Source organism: Ammospiza nelsoni, chromosome 2 (assembly GCF_027579445.1).
Source record: "Ammospiza nelsoni isolate bAmmNel1 chromosome 2, bAmmNel1.pri, whole genome shotgun sequence".
Taxonomy (NCBI): Eukaryota; Metazoa; Chordata; class Aves; order Passeriformes; family Passerellidae; genus Ammospiza; species Ammospiza nelsoni.
The window spans coordinates 108,325,293-108,350,129 of record NC_080634.1 but is presented as its reverse complement, the minus strand read 5'-3'; the positions used below and the strand labels follow the sequence as shown (position 1 = coordinate 108,350,129).

General features: G+C 37.2%; 1 protein-coding gene across 1 annotated transcript in view; it reads right to left on the bottom strand.

Moving 5' to 3' along the window:
- Positions 1-24,837, bottom strand: part of IL1RAPL1 (interleukin 1 receptor accessory protein like 1) — a 669,405-nt gene that overhangs the window by 21,904 nt on the left and 622,664 nt on the right. Inside the window, exons 7-8 of the mRNA XM_059466278.1 lie at positions 3,740-3,872; positions 1,588-1,733 (exon numbers count right to left, since the gene is read on the bottom strand). Coding sequence (XP_059322261.1) covers positions 1,588-1,733; positions 3,740-3,872 — 279 coding nt within the window. The remainder of the gene's footprint in view (positions 1-1,587; positions 1,734-3,739; positions 3,873-24,837) is intronic.

Below are 24,837 nucleotides of genomic sequence, written 5' to 3'. Positions count from 1 at the left end.
TGGGAGTTTTTCTGCTATTTTTGTCCTTTTACTATTTATAAGGGCAATTAAATATTGAGATTACTTCCTCTTAAGCATGTTGCCATGAGGCCACATGCTTTAGTATGTCTGACTTACTGAGTTCTCTAAGAAAGGGAGCAAGGAAAGTAGATTCTTGCAAAATTCATGCATGCACAAAGTTAAATTAGAGATCTGGTTGTCACAGAACAGAGAAGACTTACATGCTTTCAGTCTTGGAGCTACTGCTTGTATGGAAGAGTAAATAAGGACTAAGCATCAGCATGTGACTTAATAGGTGTCAGTTAAATAAGTATTGGTTTTAAAGTACTTTGAGCTTTAAATTTTTTTATTTTCAGTATTCCATCAAGTAATTTGATTGCTTAGAGCAAGTTGTTGGATTTCAGTGTTTTTTGGGTTAAGTTCTTGCTCTGGTTCAAATGTCTCTGAACCAGAGTATATGACAACTAGCTGGTATATTGTTGAGGTTCAACTACTTAAGAAGTTAATTCCTCATCTCAGAAAATTCAAGAAAATATGACAAATGTCAGGCTAAGCTGAATATCTGGTAATTAACATCTGCATCTTTTTAAGAAGCAAAACAGTTTAGAAAAATGGCGACAAATGAAGTTCTATTCAAGCAATTGGAGGTACCCAACAATACTTTTAAATAAATTGGTCACACTCTCTTGATTTATGGTTTCTTTCTAAGCTTAGACAGACTTTGCATACTACAAAACTAAATTTAGGGAAGATACCACTGCTTTGATATAAATTGAGATGCCACAAGTACTTCAGGCACCACAGTAAGATCCTGGTTTGCTCACTTTTACAAACAATCTAAAAAAAGCACAGGAATGTCAGCAAAATGCAGACACTGCTCCTGCTTATTCTTTGCTTTCTGAAGTCAACAAGAAGCTTCATGAGAGCAGGGAGTGTCAGTCCCAGGGATGTGGAGCCCCCTCTGCGAGGTAAAGTGGACAGAATGGGTCTGGGAGCTTTGATTTGCAGGAGATTTTCCATCTCCCTGTAATTATCTCAGTGGGAGATCCCATTAGGCAGGCTGGGATCATGGGATGTGAGTGGTGAGGGGAAACAGGGAGGTTCTTAGAAGCTTCTGTCATGATGTTTCACTTCAGAAATGTTGATGTTAAACAAAAGTGTTGGAAGGAAAATGTCCACGTCAGGCTATGCAGGAACCCCCCTGGCTTGGGGTTTAGGTGGCATTTCTGAAAGATGTAGAAGGTGGTTTTTTTGGTTGTCCTAAAATTTAATTTCTTTTTCTTACTGAAAATTATTACAGTTGTATCACCTGTAGTTTCCTTCATAAATTTTAAAGTTAATGAATTATTAAATGGATCTTTTATAGAGATCTAGTTAGAAGGGGTTACTGTATTTTTTTCCAATGACAGCCATAATTAACAACATCCTTCCTCTTTTATTTTGCAAGTTGTACAAATTACTTTGGGAAAAATAACCATTGACTATTAATTCTTAGGGAGGTAAAATTCATGCTTGCATCAGAGGGAATCTCTACAAAGTGACCACCCCTACACTTTACCCTTTTATGGAGAAAAGCTGCATATTTACCCCTTTTGTGTAGAAGAATACTGGCATGGCGGCGTCCATTCCCATTCTCGACGTAGCAGGAATAATTTCCCAGGTCTGCCTCTTCAACTGAGTCAAGAATCAATGAGATGGAAACCTCCTGTTCCCCAAGATGTTCCTTGAGAACCCTGAGGAAAAAACAACCATTGCTGCTGTTCTGCTTGTACCACAGTGAAGCTTTAGATAATCATGACATAACAATGCTGCTTGCAACTCTCAACTCTCTGGCTTCAAATTTGGTTATGGTTTGATGCAATCTTAATTTAATTATATCATGCCCTTTTCTTCCTCACTTCTAATGAGGAGGTTTGGCTTTGTAAATGTTAATGAGAGCTGCAGTTCATTGTCTTTTTAAAGAAGAATGATATGCACATGGATAATATATCATTGCACACTTTGATGGAGACTCTGATCCATGAAGTCTTGGAATGGTAGAAGGGAGAAAACTGAAAACAGTTATTCTGGGCTTTTAGACTCACACCAGGAGTCTGGGCCAAACACAATATTTGTCCTTTTTCTGAGGCTTTTCAACATGCCACTCAGGAACAATGTGTTCATGCCATGGTTGGAGAGAGAATTTCTGGAATACATGACAAAATTTTATAATGTTTTATCAAACAGTAGGAAGAACTGGTACACCAGGTGCTGCTAGCTCATAGAGATTATAAATAAAAAGCTTTCTATGTAAGACTCCACCTGTCTTCCCATTACTTTCTTTCCCTCTTAACAAGACCATCAGTGGTTTCATGAACTCAGGAAAGGAAATGACAAATGATTGCAGACCTGACAAATGAAATGGAAATGAGCTTTTCTGCTCCTCCCTCCACAAAACAAGAAAGTTGTAACAGGTTTATTGTCACTTTTTTGTCAGTCATCAGCTAGCCAAGTCACTGGATGAAGGACTTGGGAAAGTTTTAAACACAAAATATAGCTGAATTTATTGTCACAAGCCATTTAATGTATTGATCTTGACTTTTGTAAAATAAACTTGAAGTACTCTGGGATAAAATACACTTCCTTCTTGCCTATGTCTGGGGATCATGACCTTGAAGGTCACTGAGGTCTACTTGATTTTGCTAATTGTGATAATATTGTGCATAATTTCTTTTTCTTGGGTTCCATTCCTCTATGTCTCATTTTCATTACAATTATTATTAATATATGTTTACTATTATAATTAATATTATTGCTGCTATTATAATCTCTAATTTTTTCTCAATTATTGAACTGTTTTTATCTCAACCCACAAGTTCTATTCTGGTACTTCTCCCCACCTGAGGAGGATAACAGGGAGGTGAGTGAGTGAGTGGCTGTGAGGAACTTGCTGGCTGAGGTTAAACCATTACATGCACACTAAGATTTGCCTGAATTTCTGAGTTTTAATTTCTGTGATACATAGAAACAGTGATATTCATACATACAGAGTTATAAATGAAAAAGGAATCTCTTCAGATCCAAGCAGATATTTCATATTGGATAGGATTTAGTAAGCTATGTCAAGCATGTAATTCTCAATATGAATCCACATTTGTCCTTAATTTCTAAATGAGGCAGCACTTTTAGGAGAAGTAGAAGTATATGGCATGAATCCATATCCTCTCCAAAACAAGTATTTCAGCAGATATAAACAGCCCACATAACAGGATGCTTGGCTCTCACAAGCCAGATAACATCCCAAGGAACTCAGGTATTTTTAAAGAAGAAATCAAAACATTCCAAAAGGGAAGTCAAACTTCACCATTTATTTAAGGTTTAATGTTTGAAAATACTTTTTAATCTGATTTTCTGAAGATATTAATTTTTCTTTATTTCATCTTACTAAGTGTCCTCGTGATTGTTTTTGTAGATTGCCACATTTTGAAAAAGGTAAATTCCAGCACACATTTTGAAAAAGGTAAATTCCAGCTGGTCAAGATTACAGCTCTTTTTGGGTAGCTATTCTGCTTTTGCAAGTCTCTAACATTAGATTTGGCTGAAGAGGGCATTTTTCTGTTCTCTACTGGCAGAGTCAAAAAGCAAACGGATGATGTTGCAAAAAAAAAGATCAGACCAAATATTCTCCTTGGTTAGTCTGTGATAAAAAGTATAACATTAACTATAAAATATATAGAGAAAAAAAGAAAAAACCTTTTACCTAATGTCACTTTCCCAGACTCGATTATCATCCAAATCTTCAATAAACTTCTCCCCTTTCATCCAGTAGATTAAAGGACTGACATCTCCACTGTATCCAAAGAAAGCTCTGCAGGTTAGATTAGCAGAACCACCTGTTGCAAAAAAATGTAAGAAAATATGTTTATATCAAAACATAAAATCAGTTGCTTTTAAAAAAACATAATATTCAGAGGGCTCCTCAATTTCCAGCTGCTGTTGTAAGTTTCCAAGACTATCTGCTTCTCTTGACACAATACATTTTCTGAAAATAAATGCAATAAAAATGAAATTAAATTATATGTAAAAACAGGATTAATTTTTTTCAATACATTTTCTATTTGGTAAGGATATCAGAGATTATGTCTTTTCAAAAGGAGCTAACTTAACAAATTCTTTTTTTCCTCTGAAAAAGATAAAAGTTAGGTAAAATAGACGTGCAATTACATCTGTGTTAGTTCAGCCTTGCAATGGTTTCTGCAAAGAGGCTGGTATATTCCTGTCGAGTTCCACTCCCAAGGGATTTCTGGTAGAAAGATGTGTGCTCATTGCTATACTTTAGCAGGAAAGTTTGGAAAAAGCTCTTGTGTACTAATTCTGAACATTATAAGCCATTAGAATGGGAAGAACCATTAGCAGAGCATGCAGCGGGGAGCAGAAATTTCATATATATGCATAGCATTACTTATTTAAACATTATAACGAGGATTTAAAAAACTAATAGGTCTTCACTTTGTTTATTTTCATACAGAACCTTACACTCTGTTTGTACCACTTGGCTTTGGGCTTTACCTTGAGCACATGCAGGGATTGAAATGGCAATTTGCACACTTTTTGTGTGTTGGCAAGACTGGATAAAGCAAGAGGACAGACACTGAAGATCTCCCATTGGTTGCTGCAAAGAGATTTGTCTCAACATGCAGCAACACTTCTAAACAGCCACACGCATTCCTTTAGGGGATAATTGCACAGTAACTTAAGGAAGTGTGGGGATTTAAGAAGAGGTCTCTTCCCCTCATGAAGAGAGTATTTCCATGGAGTTTATATTACTGCTAAGACCAAATTAACATTTTATTGACACTTTCAGTTTTTAATTTTTGGACTTTAAAGCTAACATAGACCACAGCTCCTGGACAAAAAATAAGAAAAAAGCGTTTTTACCACTACTGCATCTGTACCAAGATGCCTTAAGCCCATCTAGGTTCAATTAATTTTCTCAAAAATACACTGTTCTGGGTCAGGACCTGGTCTTTCTCAAACATACAACATTAATATTTGAATTTCATATTTACTTTTTACCATGAAAGCAAATGCAGGATTCTGTGTAACAAGACAATTATTATTAAATATTTAATTTAATTATTAAATAAATGTCTTATAAATGACTAATAAATATACATTTCTAAGACAATAAATGTCTTATAAATGACTGGCTTGAAGTCTCACATCCATGGCACGAAAGGTACAGAATCAAACATTTTTGTTCCAAATGTGCAACATCAAGACAAATGCCATTCGTGCTACTCTAACAATGTGTTTTGGAGCTTTAGGATCTCATTTTCTTTTAGTCATTTCAGGAAGGTTTGCTTGCTACCATACCTTTTGCAAGCAATGCTTGCTAAAGAGACAGGAGTATTCCAGTACTTGAAACTAGGATGGAGAGAAGTGTCTCCTTTATAATCAAAAAGTATGAAATGGAATCTCTGAATAATGAGAAATTTTAATAATCTTACTTATTCTAGAACAAAGCTGCCAAGTATAAGATGAGTCTCTTGAGAGAAGGCAAAGCCTCTCTTTCTAAAGACAAGCATAGCTCCTGTTTTCAAACCCCAGGGAGCCATGGTCAGGACACCTCCTTGGAAACTCAATTTCTCAATCTCTTCATGGCTCAAGAAGTGCAATTTGGCACCACTGGGAGAAAGATTTTTGGGATCTTGAAGCCATTTGAAGGGAATGAGATGAGCATGGGGACATATTGTGGGTCAAGTGCGTGAAAATCCGTAATGGAACAAGATGAATTTCTTGGTTCCTTGCCATGCAAACCTGGTTTCTTATAACAGTTGCATGCAGATATATACCAAGTGGAAGGTGGGGTCGTTTGATTTTGGAGTTTGCTTTTGTTTTGGTTTTGCATCATAATTATGATGCTTGAACTTGTGAAAATGAAAATATAAAACTTAAAGGATTATGAAAGTCTTGGCCACAGTGGAATCCGTGCATTCTTGAAATGGGAGAAGGTACCTGTACATGTAAAGCCAAAGAAGGTTTCTGTGATAATTGGACAACCCCTATGGCATTATCCACCAGACTCAGAGTGCTACCTAATGCATCACTGCCACTTCTTGGGCTTTTTCCAGGGCTTTCCTACCAAGCCAAGGCTTGGTTGAAACTTTATAGCTTTTAAGAGCTGGCAAGATCACAGTTTGAGAGGCTGTAACTTCTGGCCAATTTATCCACGATTCACAGAGATTACACACCACAGGTGCTGAACCATCAAAGCTCTCCAGGCTCCTGCAGCTAACAGGTACCCCTGAGACATAATTTTTGCTCTGGCTGGGCTTCTGAGCCTTTTATAGATGAATGTTATGAGCATAGATTTGTTTTTTAAAAATAAACATCTTCTGATAAGGGCAAAACTTAACAAAACCAGAGAGTTTTTAAGATTAAGACTGTTTTCTTTATTAAATTCTTAAAGAAGTTTTCTCCCTAAATAAAACATGCAAACATATCTTTAAGTGTAGAATCTGAAGTCTCCATTCAATGTGAAATAGTTGCAAGTGAGAAATAAATTAGGAAGAATGCAATGCCACTGAGCAGCACTGTGTTGATTGCAGGTACTCAGGGAAGGCCATTAGCATGCTGGGGCTTCAGCTATAAATTACCTATTCTGTCTATCTTGACCAATCTTCCCAATAAGCCAGTGGGATGTTCATTAGCTGGCCATCAAGGAAGATTCAGTGACCAGCTAATGACCGACTGTGACCATTAATAAGGGGCTCTGCTATCCAGAACTCACAGCTCTGGGCAGAGGGCACGGAGCTCCCTTGGAGAAGCAAAGAGGCTTCCAGCTGCAGGCTCATGTAAATAAAACCTGACTGCAGGGCCATGCTAGGAATGGACAGAGTATTTTGGGACCACATCTTGATTTATACTCAGAGATGCCACCATGAGAGTGATTGAATGCTGTAGGAGGGGCTGTGCTTTTCCCCCAAAGTTCAGCTTTGAAGTGAGCAGACACAATCTCTGTTGTGGCACCAAGCAGCTGCTCTGCATGGACATCCTGCTTTTAAAAGTCTGCAGATTTGTAGAAACATGAAACATGTAATAAATACAAGAGCTGCTGTGCTTCATCTTTAAGCTAAGGTATAAAAAAATCTATCAATCAATTAATAGAAATCCCTCGCAGTTGACCTTAGGCAACTGTTTCTCTCCATGTCTTTTCTGTACTGAGTGAAACCAGAGGACAGATCTGAAAGCCATACAAGTTTCATGAAAGGATATATAATGCTTTCTATGCCATTTTTTTATACTTTTCTGTAAATGCTGGATTACTACAGTTTCCTAGCCTGTTTTTGAAGGATTTTAATTTCATATTTGAAATTTACTAAACATTTTCAATTAAATTACTCGGGAAATTCATCTACTTCTGTCCCCTTTGCTGTAAGATGTAAATTCAAGTTATATCCTGAGTTAAATACTTTGTTTTGGTTTGTTTGTGGTGTTTTTTTTTGTTTTGCTTCATATTTTTAATGGACCCTGGAAAAATCCAAAGGCATCAGAATAGAATTATTAAGTGAAACTTACAGTGTTGCTAATTTTATTGACATCCCCTCAAAACAACAAACAGAAAAGCAAAACAACTTAAAGAAAGCATAAAGAGAAAAATAACACTTTTGACTTCTCAGTATAATTACAAATTTTTAAATCTGTGAAATAATGCACCAAAGACATGCAAGAGAACACATAAGAAGTAAATTCAACTGAGTTTTTCTCTACACAGAAAAACAGGACCTTTTTTTCTGATCAATATGCTCTTACAGTATTGAGTTTATTTTTGTAAAAATTTGAATGTATAGCACTACATGCTCCTGCTGCTCCCTGTGATTAAATCACACTCAGCTAAGGCCAACTGGGTTCAAATTTAATTAGTAAAAAGCTCTTTGCCATCCAAACTCAGACCCGTTTTTGTTGCACAGTATGCTTTCAAGTAGAGCAGAATGCAAGAAGAGACCACAAAAAAGTGTTTTTCCTTGAAACCAGCAAATATCTCGAGCAGAACAATACAGATTTTGTGTTCATTTTCACAAATTATCAACATTTGGGGCGCTTTGCAAAGTACTGCTGGGGAGCCTGTGCCCAGCAGAGGGCACTGTCTTTCTTCCAAACATTATTAAAAAAAAAAAAAAAAAAGAGGAAATTCCTAGTGAATAACTTCTCGTTAAAAACATCAGCCTGCTAAGAACGGGCTAGCTGTAATTAGAAAATAGTGAATGTTTTGTGATTGCTGAAATGCCATCTTGTGTGGTCAGCTGAGATTCCACTCACACTGCTGCTCACACAAGCTGCCATGGAGCAGGACAGCACCTTCCTTTCCTTTGATTTGACAGATTCCTCAGGGAAGGACAACCATTTCTTGTTGGCAGCAACTGTAATAATAAAAAATACTCTGCAACCTCTTTTTAGAAGATTTCTCAAAAACATATTATAGAAGTGTTTGAGAGCCATGCTCAACATCTAGTAATATTGAGGGCCAAAAGACTGAAAATGTTAAGTGCACTGAAATGTGGGACTTTCTTTTACTGTACAACTTAAAAACAGGAAATGTCTAGGCAATACCTACACGCTTACAAGTATGCCATTTATTTGTAATGTTAACTTCTCAAAATGAAATTGTAAAAGGTCAAGACAGACGCAATCAAAATCTTGCACACAGGAATTAAATACTATTATTTCCATTCATATTTGAGGAAAAAAATACTGCCAAATTATCACTCTTCCAAGTGGAGGGCAATGAAAGCTGGTAACTTCCCAGGTGTGACAGATCAGCACTGACAGAAACAAGTCAATGACCCACTTGTTTTGCCAATGTCATCTAACAAGGCCAGCAGGCAGGTAAGTAGAAGCTGCTCTCATTTTCAGAGAAGTCTTGTGTCCTAAAACAATTCAACAGTATTTGAAAGCCTTCATGCAAATGTGATTAAGAAAAAAAAACAACAACAAAAAAAGAGGTACCATAGGTACCATAGAGTTTTCAGCTGTGTGACTTGATCAAATCATCATCTACCCTTGATCTGTAAGGATCCTCTTAGAAGAGGGTGAACTGCAGAGATTCTTTTGGGTTCCTTCCCTGCATGCACAAAGCCCCCCCTATTGCTGTGTACCATCCAGTTTCCATACACATTCTTGCATCTTCATATCTTGTGCTCCCTTAACATAATGTAAATGTCCTGCTGCATTTTTCCCATAGCGAGTTAGGAAAAATTGAACAACCAGCCAACCAAAACAAAACCAAGCAAAACCAAATATTATTTTCTGAAACATAACTGTAACCTGGGAATTGCAATATTCTAATCTCAGCACTGAGTAGTAGTTTTTTTGTGTTTTTGGCAAGTCATCAGGTTTTGCCTCCATACAGTTGTGAAGATACAATGTACAAATGCTGTCTATTTTGAATTCAGTATATGAAAGTTTGAGAGGGTTCGACATAATCATTCACTAAGTGTTATCATGCAAGCATCATACAAAGTGCTGAGTGTGATTACACAGCTATATTTCTTCATTAATAGGCCTGTCCATATTTTGCTGTGCTGCAGAGTGGAATTTTGATTACATTGGAATCTAAAAAACATTTTATGTTATGAATATGTCCTTCAGGCCACAATAGTGTAAACTTAGAGTACACACTACATTCCTCTACAATAAAAAAAATATCAGGACAAATCAGGAGAAGGTGCTCAACAAGACCAGAGATTGCAGTTTTTGAAATTCTAGAGTTTGTAAATATCACTGCTTAGGGAAGAGGTTAAACAAATCCCTTCTTTCCATTTCTGGAGGTTTTTTTTTTTTTTTTTTAATTGGAAAGAAAAAAACCAAAAACCTAATTCTTATTCATTAGATTTTTCTGTGTGTTTTTTTTTTTTTTTTTTTTTTTTTTTTTCACCAAGCAGATAGTCCTGGTTCACCATAGAGCTGAAGTCATTCCCCTGTTCACAGTTACCCATTACCACATGAAAAGCCCTTTGCCTTCCAGGGCTTCCATCTGCTGAATTCCAATTCAGCAGCAGGTCCCCTGAAGGAAAGGTCTGTATGTTCCTGTCTGTGTGTTCCTGCTGATCAGCCCTGAGATAGTTCAGCACCTTTATAAGGTGCTGAACTCAAATATATACAGTGAGATCCAAGATTCACCTATGCGTACAAAAATTTTGTAGTGGGTTTCTTCATGGCTTGTGAAGGAAAAGAAACCCAGATCCTTTCTGCTTTGAATGGGTCAGAAAGACTGAGAAAGAGTAAATGAAGACAGCAACCACCAGAGCAGACTGCAGAAGCTGCAGTGATGTATGGGACTTGGGGCTCAGGACATCCAGAACATCTCTCAGGTGCATAGATTGTCAAACTTGCCCTCGTTTCACAAGAGGTAACAAAACCTCTGAACCAATAATCTTGATTTTCCTAACAGCAGGCCTCTCCTCTTGATAGATGGTAATGTCAGGCTGATAAATTAGCTGTTCAGCGAGTATTTTTCACTCCTTCCTCTTCAGAAGTAGAGGCTGGAATGGAAGACAACTATCACAAGCATAAAGCAAGTATTGCTAAAGAAAAGGAGAGCCACTACAATTGTTTAACAAGCTTGACTTAAATTTTACTCTAGAAATTATTATTTTAATTTTTTAAAATGCATTTATTTTAATTTTTAAAAATGCATTTATAAATACTTTTTTATTGTGCCCTCTCTGTGAGATCTAAAGATAATTTGTTTTTTAAAAGCTAAGCTGTTTTTAGATAAAAGTCACAAGAAAATATCCTAGGTACCAAAATATCTCTAATTGAAAACAAAGGAAAAGAGGAAGAGGTAGCTCTAAATGTCAAAATGCACATCTTTGCTACCACTTAGAGACTTGTGTCTTGGGAACTTTAAATGTGTTCATGTCATGCACAGCTCAATATTGTTCAGTATTTTGTTTCTGGATTCCCTTTAAACCACACTGCCTTTGATTATGGTGTTGTGGTATTTTCATTTGAATGAAGTTACATGGTAAAAAAAACAAACAAACAACCTTTGTGCTGACAGCCTCAATTTCCCGTTGCACAAAGGAGTCCAAAAGGGCTCCCATAAGGGACCTTGTGGTTCCTTCCTGCAGAGTCCCCAGGTCCCACACCTGGGGCTGCCACTGCCCTCAGCAGTCACTGACCTCCAGAAAGGCCTTGTGTCTTTGGCTTTGTGGAGTACTGCTCTGAGTCATGTTTTTATGCAAGAGAGGTTTCTTGCTTAAGGCCTTCATGTTTTGGAGAGTAAAAAAAAAATAAATAAAAATCAATGTGTGTCCCTCTGGTAAAGAATATTTACTGGCAAGAAATGCAATAGGACCTATAAGCTCCTGCAGTTCTGTTAGTGACTCTGGGCCTCAAGAAACTACAAAGCTGGAGTAAGTTCTCTCACTGCATATCTCTCCATCCCAAACAGAATCCAGAGGTAAAGCAGCAGCAGGCTCAAAGAGGGACTTGAGTGGCTCTCTTGCTCAGAACACAGCTGTTGCTGGACTTGTTTTGCTGAGAAACTACTTGAATAACACATAACAGCAAAGCTCCCTTTCTGCTTTATTTTGCTTGTGAAAACTGTTGATACAATTGCCTTTTTTTTTTTTTTAACCTGAACAGTGTTGTTCCAGCCGACAAAAGCATTCAAATGCCTTGCTGTGGAGGTTTTTTATAAATCCTGTTTTCCTCTTCTCTCTGAACAGACTATGGTGGGTTTGCTTAGGCCTCTGGTGGGTGCTAGTCCATGTCAAAAACTCTGCTCATAAATCATCACAAGCAGTACCTTCTCCCAGCCTCCCTCTCAGGTGCACTGAGCAATATGTTCTGTACAAAGAATAGCAGATGATGCTCTGGATTCTAGATAGTGATGAATGACATACTTCTTTTCCCAAACTTTGCAAGCAACCTAATGTCAGATCACACTTAAATGTAAATATCAACAATATTAAGGATCAGCTTTATCAATTCAGGCTAAACACAAATTCAACTTCTTGTGGCTCTTTCATCTCCTACCTGTTCATCCTGTTGATGTCTTTGGACACAGAATTTAATAAGCAGCATTAGAAAATATGTTTTACTGGAATGTCTTATAATAGATGCTCTTTAGCTGCTTTGAAGAGAGGGACTGCAGTGTTTATATCATCATTAGGTAATCTGAGTGCATACATCAAATTCTCAACTTTGGAGTCATGCATATATACTAAATAATAAATTGTGTGTTTATTTTCCATTGGTCAGCCTGACTATTCTTTTCCTCTCTTTGCTCTTTCTTCACAAACAAGTTTACCACTGAGTAGGACTGAGCAGGCTGCAGGGAATTATTTGGGTAAGAAGGTATTCTTATTATGAGAAAAATGCTGTAGAGATGGGCTGCATATTGAAGATATAAAAAAGAAAATAAAATTAGAGTCTTTGAAAGTAGCATGCACAGTGTCACATACACCTGGGCTCTTATAAAGGGACTCCTGGGACTCCAAGCAACAAGTAAACACTCTGTCTTCCTCTGGTGGTCTTTCTCTTCAGCACACACTGTGAACATCACCAGTTCTAAGATTTTAATGAATTAATCTGTTCTTTCAGATCAACTCACGTCAGAAAATGTCATTTGGAAAAGACCTAGACTAGTTTGGCAAACATTTGAATGGGGAAAACTACTGCTCCCATGAAGCAATGTGGCACAGCAGGATAAATATAATTGAAATAAACCACATCTATTATGTAAATCAAAATACTTCAATTTGGTTCTAAAATATGTGACAGCACTACTCTGTTCAAATTTTCACCAGGAAAGCCATTAAGAACCTCTGAAAGTTGGAGCCCTGATGAAATGAACCTACTGATTACTAATAAAACAGATAAATAAAATCAGCACCAACTTTCAGTTTACTGCAGTAAAGCCTCTGATGGTAGAAAGGGATTTTATGTTTATTCATACTGAGTTTTTCTACTTGAAAAGAATAAAAAGGGTGTAGTTTAAATGTGCTTCTGCTTTAAATCAAGAAGGTGTAAAGCAATGGACAGAGAAAATACTAATTCTTAGCATAACTTTAGAAACAATTTTCCATTTAATTAAATATCATATGGACTAGTATCTGCTCAAAAAATGTTAAAATCCTAGCACATCAAATGTTTCTATTGCATAAAATAGAAATGGATGCTGTTCCTAGGAGCACTAGGCTTTCTGCTTTTACACTGTCGTCATTACATTATGTAGTCTTTCTATTTCTCTTACACGTGTTAAGAAATTAACCTTTAGGTAATAAGTGATTTCCTAAGAAAACATTGAAACAAAATCCATTAGAACAAAACCCTCTGGTTCACAAAGATGCAAATGGAGAAACTCATTTGCTTCCCAGTGACAAATGTGCCATACTCTTGGACCATACACGTGCTGGAATAATCCAATGCTATTGATTGAATCCTTTTCCACATGAAAAGCACCCAGGCAGTTTTTGATTATACCTCAAGAAATTGCAGATTGAGAGACAATGCTTGGTGAAGGCAGCGGCACAAATACCACAAATAGAATAAAAAAATCCAGCTAGCACTGTATATGTGCTGCCTGAAGTTTAAAGAAAACTTTAACGAAGTTTATAAATGGGAGCAAGTTTGAATTCTTGATGCTGTACTCTGCTTTCTGACCTGGGGAGCGGAGGACCTGAGTTACAAGAATTCCCACAGGGGAAAATACGTGTCTGGCCAAAGGGAGGATTCCTGCCACACATTCCTGAACCGTACAGCTCCACCTTGCAGGTCCTCACTCTGTATGAAACCTCCTCTTCTATGGCAGAGCCTGCCCACTGCTCCCAAGCCCTGATCTCACTCTGGTTTTGATGTGACTGAAGACCAGAGAACTTCGTTCCCCTCTGCAAAGAATAGCTATTCTTCTACCTCTCAGGATAGAGGGGGAGAGTTTCTTGTACTCCTAAATAACACCTGATCAAGGGCTGGCTTCACACCAGCTTTTCCTCTTTAACAGAAAATGACCTGGCCAGACTGGAGGCACTGTAGGAGGAAGCAGAGCCTCATGTCTCCGTCTGTGTTTGAAGTAGGTGCAGTTCTGGGCATCATAAAATGTGATTCTCCCAAAACAACTTCCTTCCCAAGAACAATTAGTCATTAAATTATTTTGGTTTGTTGAATATTTTTGTCAAGAGGAGATGCTCTTCAATACTGGAAAGTCTGAATAGCAGCAAGGCCGAAATTTATCTTCTTGCAGCAGCCATGTGGGCCTCATTTCTCTAGTCCATCTTCATTCTCCTTTAGTTGTAATTTCCATGGTTGCACAGCACAGGGTCTTGGCAGCAAACCTTCTGAGAGGTTTAGGGCTCTGGTGTCTGCAGCCAAATGCTTGAGGTCAACAAGCAGGATATTAACCCTCTTTATTTACATAATTGTGAATTTCCAGAACAATCTACACAACCCACCCTCCTCATGCTGCATGCCCACCAATGCTGTAATTTCTCCTTGTAGTGTTTTTTTGGTTTGGTTGCTTTTTTTTTTTTTTTTTTTTTTTGTTTTTCCTCTTTTTTCTTTGTTTGGGTGGCTTTTCTGTGGTTTTTTGTTTGTTTTGTGTTTGGTTTTGTTGTTGATGTTTGGGTGATTTTTTGTTTTGGTTTTTTGTTTGTTTGTTCTTGTTTTGTTTTTCTTTTTATATTTTCTAAGTGTTCTGAATTATGGCATTTCTAAAAAGTAGAGGAAAATGAAGGAAAAATTCACCTTGTTCCATTCAAGCTCTGGGAATACAGAACACTGTCTCTACAATGCTGTTTGTGCTTTTAAGAGTTTCTGGAGGCCTCAAAGCAAGGACTGAAAGCAGGGTTTGAGTGACAATGGAAATATCGGGTACGACAGCTGCTGGTTACAGGAACAGAGACAAATATCCATGATACAATATTTATGACACAAAATGTCCAAGGAGAGAGGTGGCAGGCTGGTGTCTGTGCAGCACAGGTCTCTGCAGAGCTGGGTGTGCCACCACTCACCCAGTCCCTGTTCCCCAGAGCTGAGGCTGACACTCACCCCAAGCTGTGTGGTGGCTTTTTAATGGGCACATCTGTCCACAGGGGACCAGAGTAACTTTGCAAAACCCATTTGCACTTCTGGCTCAGAGCTAGAAATTTAGTCCAAGTCTGGGGAATAAGAAGAGGGTGTGTTAACCCTTGTGCTACATAGCCCATCACCAGCTGAAAAGAATACCACAGCAGCTACAGGCTTTGATTTTTATTGATGCAATTATTTGCAAGTGCTGTTACAAACTACTGGATAGTAAAACATTGATGGGTTTTTAGAAAGTGTTTAGTACAGTGTTTGCTTTCAGTCTTTTGCCATCTAAATTACATCTATCCCTTTAAAAATGTGTCATAAATGGAGACATGAAAATTATTTATAAAACAGTCCAAAATGGATGGTGATAAGCATTAAGTACTGCATGATCACATATCCAGCAAGTTTCCTGTATATGTATAGTGTGGACTCTCAAAAATCCATACTTAAAGGAAGTCATATGAATCATCTGAGGTGAGAATAATGAGACAAAAAAAACCTCTTTAAAACACTGTAATGGTTATTTAGGATCATTGATCTACAAACACAAGAAGTGGGAAAGAAAACAGTCATACATACTGAATTAGAGCAAAGATTTACTACCCCAGCATCCTGTACCTGTACCACTGAATAGCATGAGAGGCAAATATCTAGGTATGAGTGTCACAGTCCCTGAAAGAAACCCAAGTTTTATGATGAAAATTTTGACAGACTTTAACTACAGCAATGCAAATAATAAAAAAGCAAGGTCATATATCTGTCCTTTGTAAACCATTTGTCTGTTCTAACTGGATGTGCATATAAAATAGGACCAGAAATAAGTTTTATTAGCACTGGGATGCAAAAAGAAAAAGAAAAAAAATAGGTCTTCTGATGGAAGTTCAACAATGTGCTTTTTAAAGAAAGCATGCATTTATAAGAGAATTTAAAAGATGTAAATTTATTGGTATAAGAAGCAGCTAAGTGATTTTATCCAATTGAGTGCTTTGCATCCAACTTGTTATCATTTATTTTCTCCATGTTTCAGTATAATCAAAGATAGCTAAAACTCAAGTTTGGAGAGAGCTGTTAAGAATTTTTTTTTCTAAATGCATTAGATTTTGGATAGCAAGTATGCTAAACTATACATAAATTGTTGTTCTAAAACATTTTGCAGTGTGAGATGCTAAAGTTCAACTGATAAATAATGAGCTCATTTAAGAATCATGAAAAAACAGAGGAGAATAATAAAAGGCAGGGGGAAAAGAGGCAAAATTGTTCCTGTTCTAGGTCATCATTTAAAGATGAAGTGAGGATTTTTTTTCAAGACTGAGATGGCAGGCAGCAGTTCCTTGGTGTCAATGGCAGGTAATAGGATGACAAAGGGTGTTTGGTCCTGTATCTTTTCTATTTCATTTCAGCCAGTCTCTGAAATGAATACCTGTTCTGATGCGTGTGAGGAAAAATCTAATTCAATAGGAACAGCAATAACTTTTCAATGTCCTGCTCGTTTTTCCCCTCTTATACTGCAATAAGGAATTCTTCTAAAAGATATTTCCATCTTGAATGTTTAGGTCAGCATTGTGTGGAAGGAGTAGCTGAGAAGCAGAAAATAATTGCTTTTAGGTTAGGACCTGACCTCTTCAGGACATGGAAAGCTGGATGGTGGGAATAAGGAACCTCAGAGATGGGCTACTGGCACTTACCCAGTGACAATGCAATAGCCTAAAACCAGGTTCCGGAAAAGGCTGAGCTGAAAGAAGAGGATTTTGCTGTTTCTCTTCAAAACAAAAGCCCTCAAAACTCCTGTGGTCCTGTTCCCACAGCCAACCTGTCTCATCCCATCCCTCCTCCCCATCCTAAAGGTGTCCTGCAACCTCCACCATCTCCCTGCCTGGAGACAACTCCAGGCCTTGATCTCCAGCACCCAGGACAGGCAAGAGGCAGCCTGAATCCCACTAACATGGAAATTCACCTTACACCTCTGTCTTCACACATAAACTGAGGGAGTCTGGAACCTGCCAGACCTCCAACATAAGAGATCATTAAATATTATGAAATTACTTCGAGGTGTGATCATAAAAGATAACAAAGTCAACAAAATAAGACACCGTAGAAGGCGTGTGGGAGAACTGGCTGAGAACAGCCACTTTCCTTCATCCTTGAGAAAGATTCTTCTGCTGGAACTTTAGGAATGGCATTACTAATAAGAACTAGCTAGGAGCAGCAGTTTGCCATTCTGAATAAAATGAATCATTCCTAATATGATTAGCACATGTTACATATTAGAATGAATATGAAATTTAAGTTTGAAAAGAACATTTGTCGAAAAGGCAGAAGAAAAAGGTTGACATGACATTTTCTTCATAAATGAAGACTTACAAGGAAAAAACCCCTCTGCTTTCTATGTTCATTGTAGAGGTATTTCTATTAAGAAGCTATTAGTTACTCAAATGTCACTTTTATGAATAAAAACTCGTCTTGGTGCCATAGGAGATGTTGCAGATGAGCTCTTGTTTATGTAAAGAACTGAAAACTCATAGATTTTCACTAAGAAAGGAAAAAATGCAGAGCTACTAGCCCACCCTTTCACTAAGTGAGAACATGAAAAGCTCCAATAGATTATTTAAAATTACAAAGGCAAATTGTTAAATAAGTTAGACAGGAATAAATTAATCTTTGATATGATTTTTTACAGTTTTATTTATCGACTGCTCACAAATGAATAATTCATAGAGTGGACGCATTGGGTTCAACAGAATTAATTTTCTGTGGCTTAGACAGTGGTATGAAAAGCAGAGATTTCCAGGAGACAAGATTTCTGATAAAAAAGATTTTCTGTTTTATTTTATTGATTTTTTTCCCCTGCCCTGTCTGCTAGTTTATTTAATTTGAAAAGATCAGCACCTTAGAGCTGTTAGACCAGGATAGTCACAAAAGCAAGGCTGGCCTGCTAAACAAGATTGTGGGATCTCTCCCAGGACTTTCAGAATTTGTATTCAAGTGATGCAGGAAGAAGTTTGGTAGCCCACTTGGACCTTGACCACCTATTTTCTCGGAGTTTTAAAATTCTTTTAAGGAAAGTAAATTACTTGGGGCTAGGGATCTCAAGGTTTTCCTGCTAGCAAGCTCCATATCAATGATCTTGGAAAATCTTATTTGTCTTTCTGCCTGGAAACACAGTCCTTGAAAGTCCAGCTTGAGCTTCTCAGAGCTGTAGCTTCTAGATTGCCTTCCTGTTGACCTCCTCAAAACCCAGGATGAACCAAGACCACAGTGGTCATGTTGGAGGGGAAGGCATCTTCCAAAGTGACATTTGTAGCCCACAGAAAATTCTGACTTCCAGCTCTATTGGTCAGGTAGGAAACATCCCTCACAACTATCAGTATTCACGACCAGGGCTTTGTAACCTTGGTGATCTTTACTGACTTGCCATGGATCTAAGCTGTTTTACTTACCAAAATGCTGTGAAGCCCATTTGTTCTGTCTGAGACTATCTTTTCCCAAAAATTACTGACCTTGACATTTAGGTGTGGTTTCAGATCTACTTCATGTGTTCTGTAGGACTTTGGGATACTTTCTGTCACTTGCTGTTCCAATTTACCTGCCACCAGGGCTCAGGGAAATTTGTCCTCTAATCCTCTGTTTAGTTTAATTCAACTACAAGGGCAGCAAGGCGATGAGATTCCACAAAAGAGACCCTCAGGATCATGATAGGCCTGAGTATGTCCCACAGTAAAACAATACTCAGAAAATAATAGCTAAAATCCTGAAATGAATACACCTGTAAAATGCTGTATTGGATCATCTGCACTGCTCCTGTACCAGAGCTTATTTATTTATTCTGGACTCCATTGGTGTTATAAGAGTAGCATGCATTGCTTGCTGTAGGTCTATGAGCGCTGTTTCTTCTGTGCAAATTGGATTTAAATTGCAATGGAACCTCCTTCTGGTGGAGGCCAGTAAATGTCAGTGTGATAACAAGCACTGCTAGTTACATTTGTGATTGCTCATTTTTTCCTTCACTATTTCTTCATCTGTTCCTCAAAGAGGTCATTTGTTTTTGGCAGGCTACTTGAAGAAGTGTGAAGAAAGGAGAATATTTATTAATGCATTTACATAAAGGGTGTCAAGTTAAATTCAGTATCATCTGTAGGGCAATATTACTTTCAACTTATTAGGAAAAGAATAAATAAAATCAGAGTGTCTAGGCACTGGAAAGGGCTCTAAACAAATTGGTAGTGAAACCTTAGCAAAGCACCCTTGTTATCACTCTTGTCTAGGCTACACTTCTGCAATGAGGAAACTGCTTAACACTCTGTAAGCTCTGAGATGACTCATATGCTTCAAATTAAGCATTTACATAACTGTTTACAGGCTGGGGGCATTGCATCATTACCTCCATGGGGGAAGAGAATAATCTCTCCCATGATCATTACACACCAAAAATTTAATTCGTTTCTAGAAGTCTTCCTGCTTCTAGTAGGAATATCTTTGTAGTTTAAGTAATAGCATCCCAGGTGTCTTTTTACTTTTTTTTTTTTTCACTACTGACTTGCAGTAAACATAGTGCTTTTGGGATGCTTTTGTACCAGAAAGGCAGAGGTAAAATGAAAAAAAATGCAAAGTAGTAAAGATACAAATCAGGGAAAACATTTTACAAGGTAATTCATTGTATTAAGGAAGGAAATATGTGTGGAATAAAAATGGGTACTGGTCATTGCTCTGTCATATATTGATATTGCATGTCATTAACCTACAATTTAGATTAAAAGTTTGATGTAGAAATAGGTAGATGTTCTTACATGGATGTTCATGTGCTCCTTAATGCCTCAGGTTTTATTTGAATACATCTTTTAAAATACAACCTGTAAGCATAATTCATCTTGTGGGTGGCATTGTAGTAGTGATAAATTTGGACCCTAACACTATAACCTGATGGGGTTTTATTGGTTAGAGACAATATTTGCTAGAAGATGATGATGTGAAGGACTGGAAACGTTCATCTCAAAGTTAGGACAAACACTTGTCCTGTTCACCTCTAATTAAAATCATTCTGAGTTCCATGCTATAAAGCTGGTGTGTCTCCCATATTTTATTAATTCATAGAATCATATGGCATTTTGTATTGGAAGAGCCCTCCCAAAACCATGAAGTCCAACCTCACTACAATGATGAAGCGGGGTCCTATTTTTTTTCCTGTTTTTCCTATTTCTGCAGTCCACTGGGAAAATCTGGGTTCCCAAATTACATAAAAACATATATTTTTATATTTACAAATATATTAGTTTCACATCTTATATGGATAGCATTCTGTATCTCTAGAGTGCCTTTATATAGATCACCTAAATTATTCTGCAGTGGTGTTAAAAAGTACAACAACTTTTCTGATACAAATGGCTGGGTTTGTATTTTCTGTTCAGTTGAGCACAAGTAATACCCTTCTATGGTGGCTAATATTGTGATAAGCCAACTGCAGAAGAACTCTCTGGGCTGCCAGCAGAACTCCCATCCTGGTCTGGAATTTCACCCACTGTCATCCCAGCACCACAGCATTTTGCACAGTAATGCTCCATCTGTTTATGGCTGGCAAAATAACCCTCATCATTAGCACTGCCCAGCTCAGCAGCTGTAATAGTGTAATGAAATATAAAACCATTTAAAGCTGCTGTTGCTGTGAGATAAATGCAGGAGTTCAATCCACATAACTGGTCCTATGCAAAGGTGCATCACTTTGGAGTCTTTTGCAGTGGGTGAACAGCAGAGAAATGGAATCTGGGTGCTTTTGTGGACTAAGAACAAGGGGTTTAGTCAATCCCTCCTCCATGGGTCTCTGAATAATTTTCACTGCTCACAACAATTACTGATGTGCTTCTTGTATTTCTCGCTCATGCTGCAAGAAGAGTCCTGTCCAGTGCTGCCTGTCATCCCCACCAATTGCCTTTGTGATGACCACAGACAAAAGAAGAGCATGCTGAAGTGGGAAAAGAAATATGACATTAGCTCCTTTGGGAGCCAAGATGGATGATTAAGTCTTGGCCTAATTGTGAAGAGAGAGAAACAAAATCAACTCATACCTTACAAGAGAGGATTTTATTTCTGGTGTTAGGGGATGAGCATTTCCTGCTAATTTGAAAGGAAGTCATAGAAACACGGTAGCTGCAGCAAAGACCTTTCAGATCACTGAGTCCACATCCTTCAGGCAGGATATACTTTTTATACTTCTAACATACTCAGTGTATTTTACTGGAGCCTAGCCAAAAGACCAGCAAGAAAGCTGTATAATTTGGAAAGAAGCCAAGACTAATGCTTTTTGATTAAATGCTATATAATTAGTTTTAATTCACTTTAACATTCTCTAGAATTTATCCCCTTTATTGGTAGATTGAAATATACTCCCTTTGGGAGAGTTTTAGTAGGAATATTTGCCCTCATGAAGTAAATATGTATTCCCATTGTCTTTCCAGCTGCCTGATAAAACAGAAATTGTTCCTTTTCCAGTTTTGCCAGTAATCTCTGTGGCTTGCTCGGATACAATCTATATCTCCTTGTGGATGTATGGATAATAACTCAGTTTAAATAATAATTCTGTCTTCCTCTTCTGATTTCACAGAAAACATAAGGTTTCTACACATTAAAGATATGGTAAGAAAAGCCTTTGCTTTTTTTATGCATAAAATGGAGGACTAACCAGAGACTATAACATCGTGGGAATTGACCCATTTAGTAATGCTTCATAACTAATTCTTATCCTCCTAAGAAAGGCATGTTAAGTCAATTAAAAGGTTCATGCATATAAATTGCTTGGAGCTATTCAAGGATGATAAAAATATAGTGAAATTTGTAATCCTGTTGGTAAAGAGGGAAACTTCTTTACAAACAGAAGAAACTGGAGTGGGTAAAAGGCAGAAATACCCACTATAGACTCTTTTGCAAAGAGACACGGCCTAAACAAGGTTCATTTGCTCTCATTTAGAATTGCGATAGTCCCAGTTACTTATGAGATGGCAAGGAAGACAGTTCCCAGTAAAATATATAGACCATGACTGTCCCTGCTTCCTCAGATGTGCACAAAGCTTTTACACAATGCAATTTGCCTTGACAATGATTTTTTTTTCAGTGAATGTCTAGTTACAGAAAGGAAGAAAGACGCAAAATTATTTGTGAATTAGGATGAATTTTGGCTAAAGAAGGGTAGAAAATATCAAGAGAGGTGTTTCTTATATTTTCAAAAAAAGTATTTCAATATTTCTTACTTTAATTTGGGAAATGACCTACCCTGACAAAGGAAGGATTTTTCAAAGGGGATTGAAAAACTGGAAAGGAAGTGCCACTTGTTATTTTGTGCTGAAAGACATAGTTGGCTTCTCCAAAATGAGACACTGCATGACATCATTGTTACATCTAATATTCCTGAAAAGGTTATCTAATTTCAACCCTAAAAAGTGCACTCATTTCTTAGCCAAGTACTGATCCTTGGCAGATTCAAATAACAATGGCTGAACTGTGCAAATTATTGTGACAACATGGAGTTCCCATGTCTAAATTGTCCTTTCTTACCCTCATGCAAATGGCATTTTTACAGCAGGGAGGAAGGGAGGGGCGTTCCATCTCCAGGTGAGATGAGTTCTGAGCTCTGTCAAGACGTGAGATGTGTAAACAATATTTAATACTTTCTGTTCCTTCAAGCCCCTTAGACTCAGATTAAGCAATCTCCTGTGAGTTCAAATTTCCTTTGAGCTACACCATCCGAGTGACAGTGACAGTTTGCATGTTTGTATGGTCACTGTCATCTTGTGTCAATGAAAAGCAGTGTGGACATTGAATTATAGAGAGCCTAAAATCATGGAGGAGCCTGCATGGACTTTATTTGAATTCTCAGTATTCTAAAAACAACGGAGTGAACGCAAGTACTTGGAAAGACCACATGTCAAGAAATTTTCTGTATATCCTTCCTGATTTTTTTTCACAAAACATCTCCCCAGATGAAACAATCTTTACATTAAAGAGGAGCTTACTGTAATAATTTTAACAGATAACCATAAGTTTACCTGCTACCATCTATAACAAAAAATACTCCATAATTTTTTTTCGGTGATGTATCAAAACAAAAATGGAATATGAATCCTTTGACCTGGAACAAAATATGCAATACCAGAACATTTTCTATCAGGTTACTGAGCTTTCAACATCTTAAGTTAAGGTCACTTTGACCTTTATTTTAATACTTCTATTCTATATAAAGCCTGGAGAATTACTTATAAGTGTCATAAGAATATACAAAAGGTGTTAAAATCTCCTGATCCATGGAGACAATGCTTTGTTTGGAGTTTGACTTGAATTCCAAATTAAAAATTATTTTCTGCCATATTCCATGCACCTCTGGCATTCAGATGTAATCTTCTCAAATAGGGTACTAACTCTCATGAAGAACCAGGGCCTGCTCTACCCCCACTAGATGAGCTGGATTGAATTCTAGTTTATGGAAAGGTTTATTTAGGTGGTTTTGGTGTTATTTGTGTTTTGTGTTTTGTTTTGGTTGTGGCTTTTTTGTTGGGTTTTGGTTGGTTGGTTGGTTGGTTGGTTGGTTGTTTTTTTTGTGTGTGGGTTTTATTTTTCTTTTGTGATCTGTTTTTTGGGGTTTTTTTTAGTGTACAATGCACTTTGGATTCGTATTACAGAAGTTGAGTTGAAGAAATGTCCCAGGCACTTGGAGGGCCATGCTGGGAATTCTGCCCTGTAATTCATCAGAAAAGTCTTAACCAGAAAGCAAATTTATGAAGAAGCTGTCAGTGTAACCATACAAGTAACCAAGGACACATCACAACTTTCACATATTCTCACATAAACAGAGGTAATTTACTGAAACAAATGGGCAGCTGATGTTTCCCCATTCCAAGGTGGGTGAGGATAACCCCAGGGTCTGGTGAAACCCTCAAACAGACACAATTAACCGCAGATGTAGGACAAGATTCTTTCACATTGGCCAAGTCTAAATACTCTGGAGATGAACTCTTGTTTTATATCTGATTGTGGTTTTGATTCAGCACTGTGGTGAGGAACATGGATTACCTTTAAACATTCCACTCCTCTCTCTGCTGGACTCACACAAAATCAATTAAGTAAAAATCACAGGTTACAATAGAAAGTGAATAAATAAGAGCTAAATTGAACTAGTATCAAACTGCCTAGGGGGAAAAGATAATTTCCATCCATGTCTCAGTGATGGTGTAATAAACATTGTAACAATACCACAGAATTACAGAAAACCCATAGCACATTTTTAGCCTTTCTTGTAATGGTCCTTATTACAGGCATTAAACTCATTCATCAAAAGATATGACATAAATTATTGAAATAGATTAAAGATGTACACAGGTGAATGTGTTTGCTTAAATTTAAGCTGCTCTTACTGCCTTATTAAGATTATTTAGGTTGAACAAAGTTTTGGTTTGGATTTTTTTTTGTTGGACAACTATCTCACAGTTTTGAATTGTCCCAGTTGAGATTCTCTGTAATTAAGACTTCATCAGACTTTTCAAATTCAATCATTTTTAACTTCTGGGGAAAAAAAATTAATTTGTTTCTAAAATTTTTCCAAGAGCGGTCTCAGTGTCACTCATGACCATTACCATTGCTTAATTAAGAATAAATGAACTGTATACACAAAACAAAAAAAAATTAATCAAATGGAATAGTATACTTGAGAAAAAAATTATAGGTTATTTCCAGCTCAGTGATAAAAAAAATAAATAAAGCCCCTATTTTTAAATCCAATTCAAAAGTTTTATTCATGAGCAT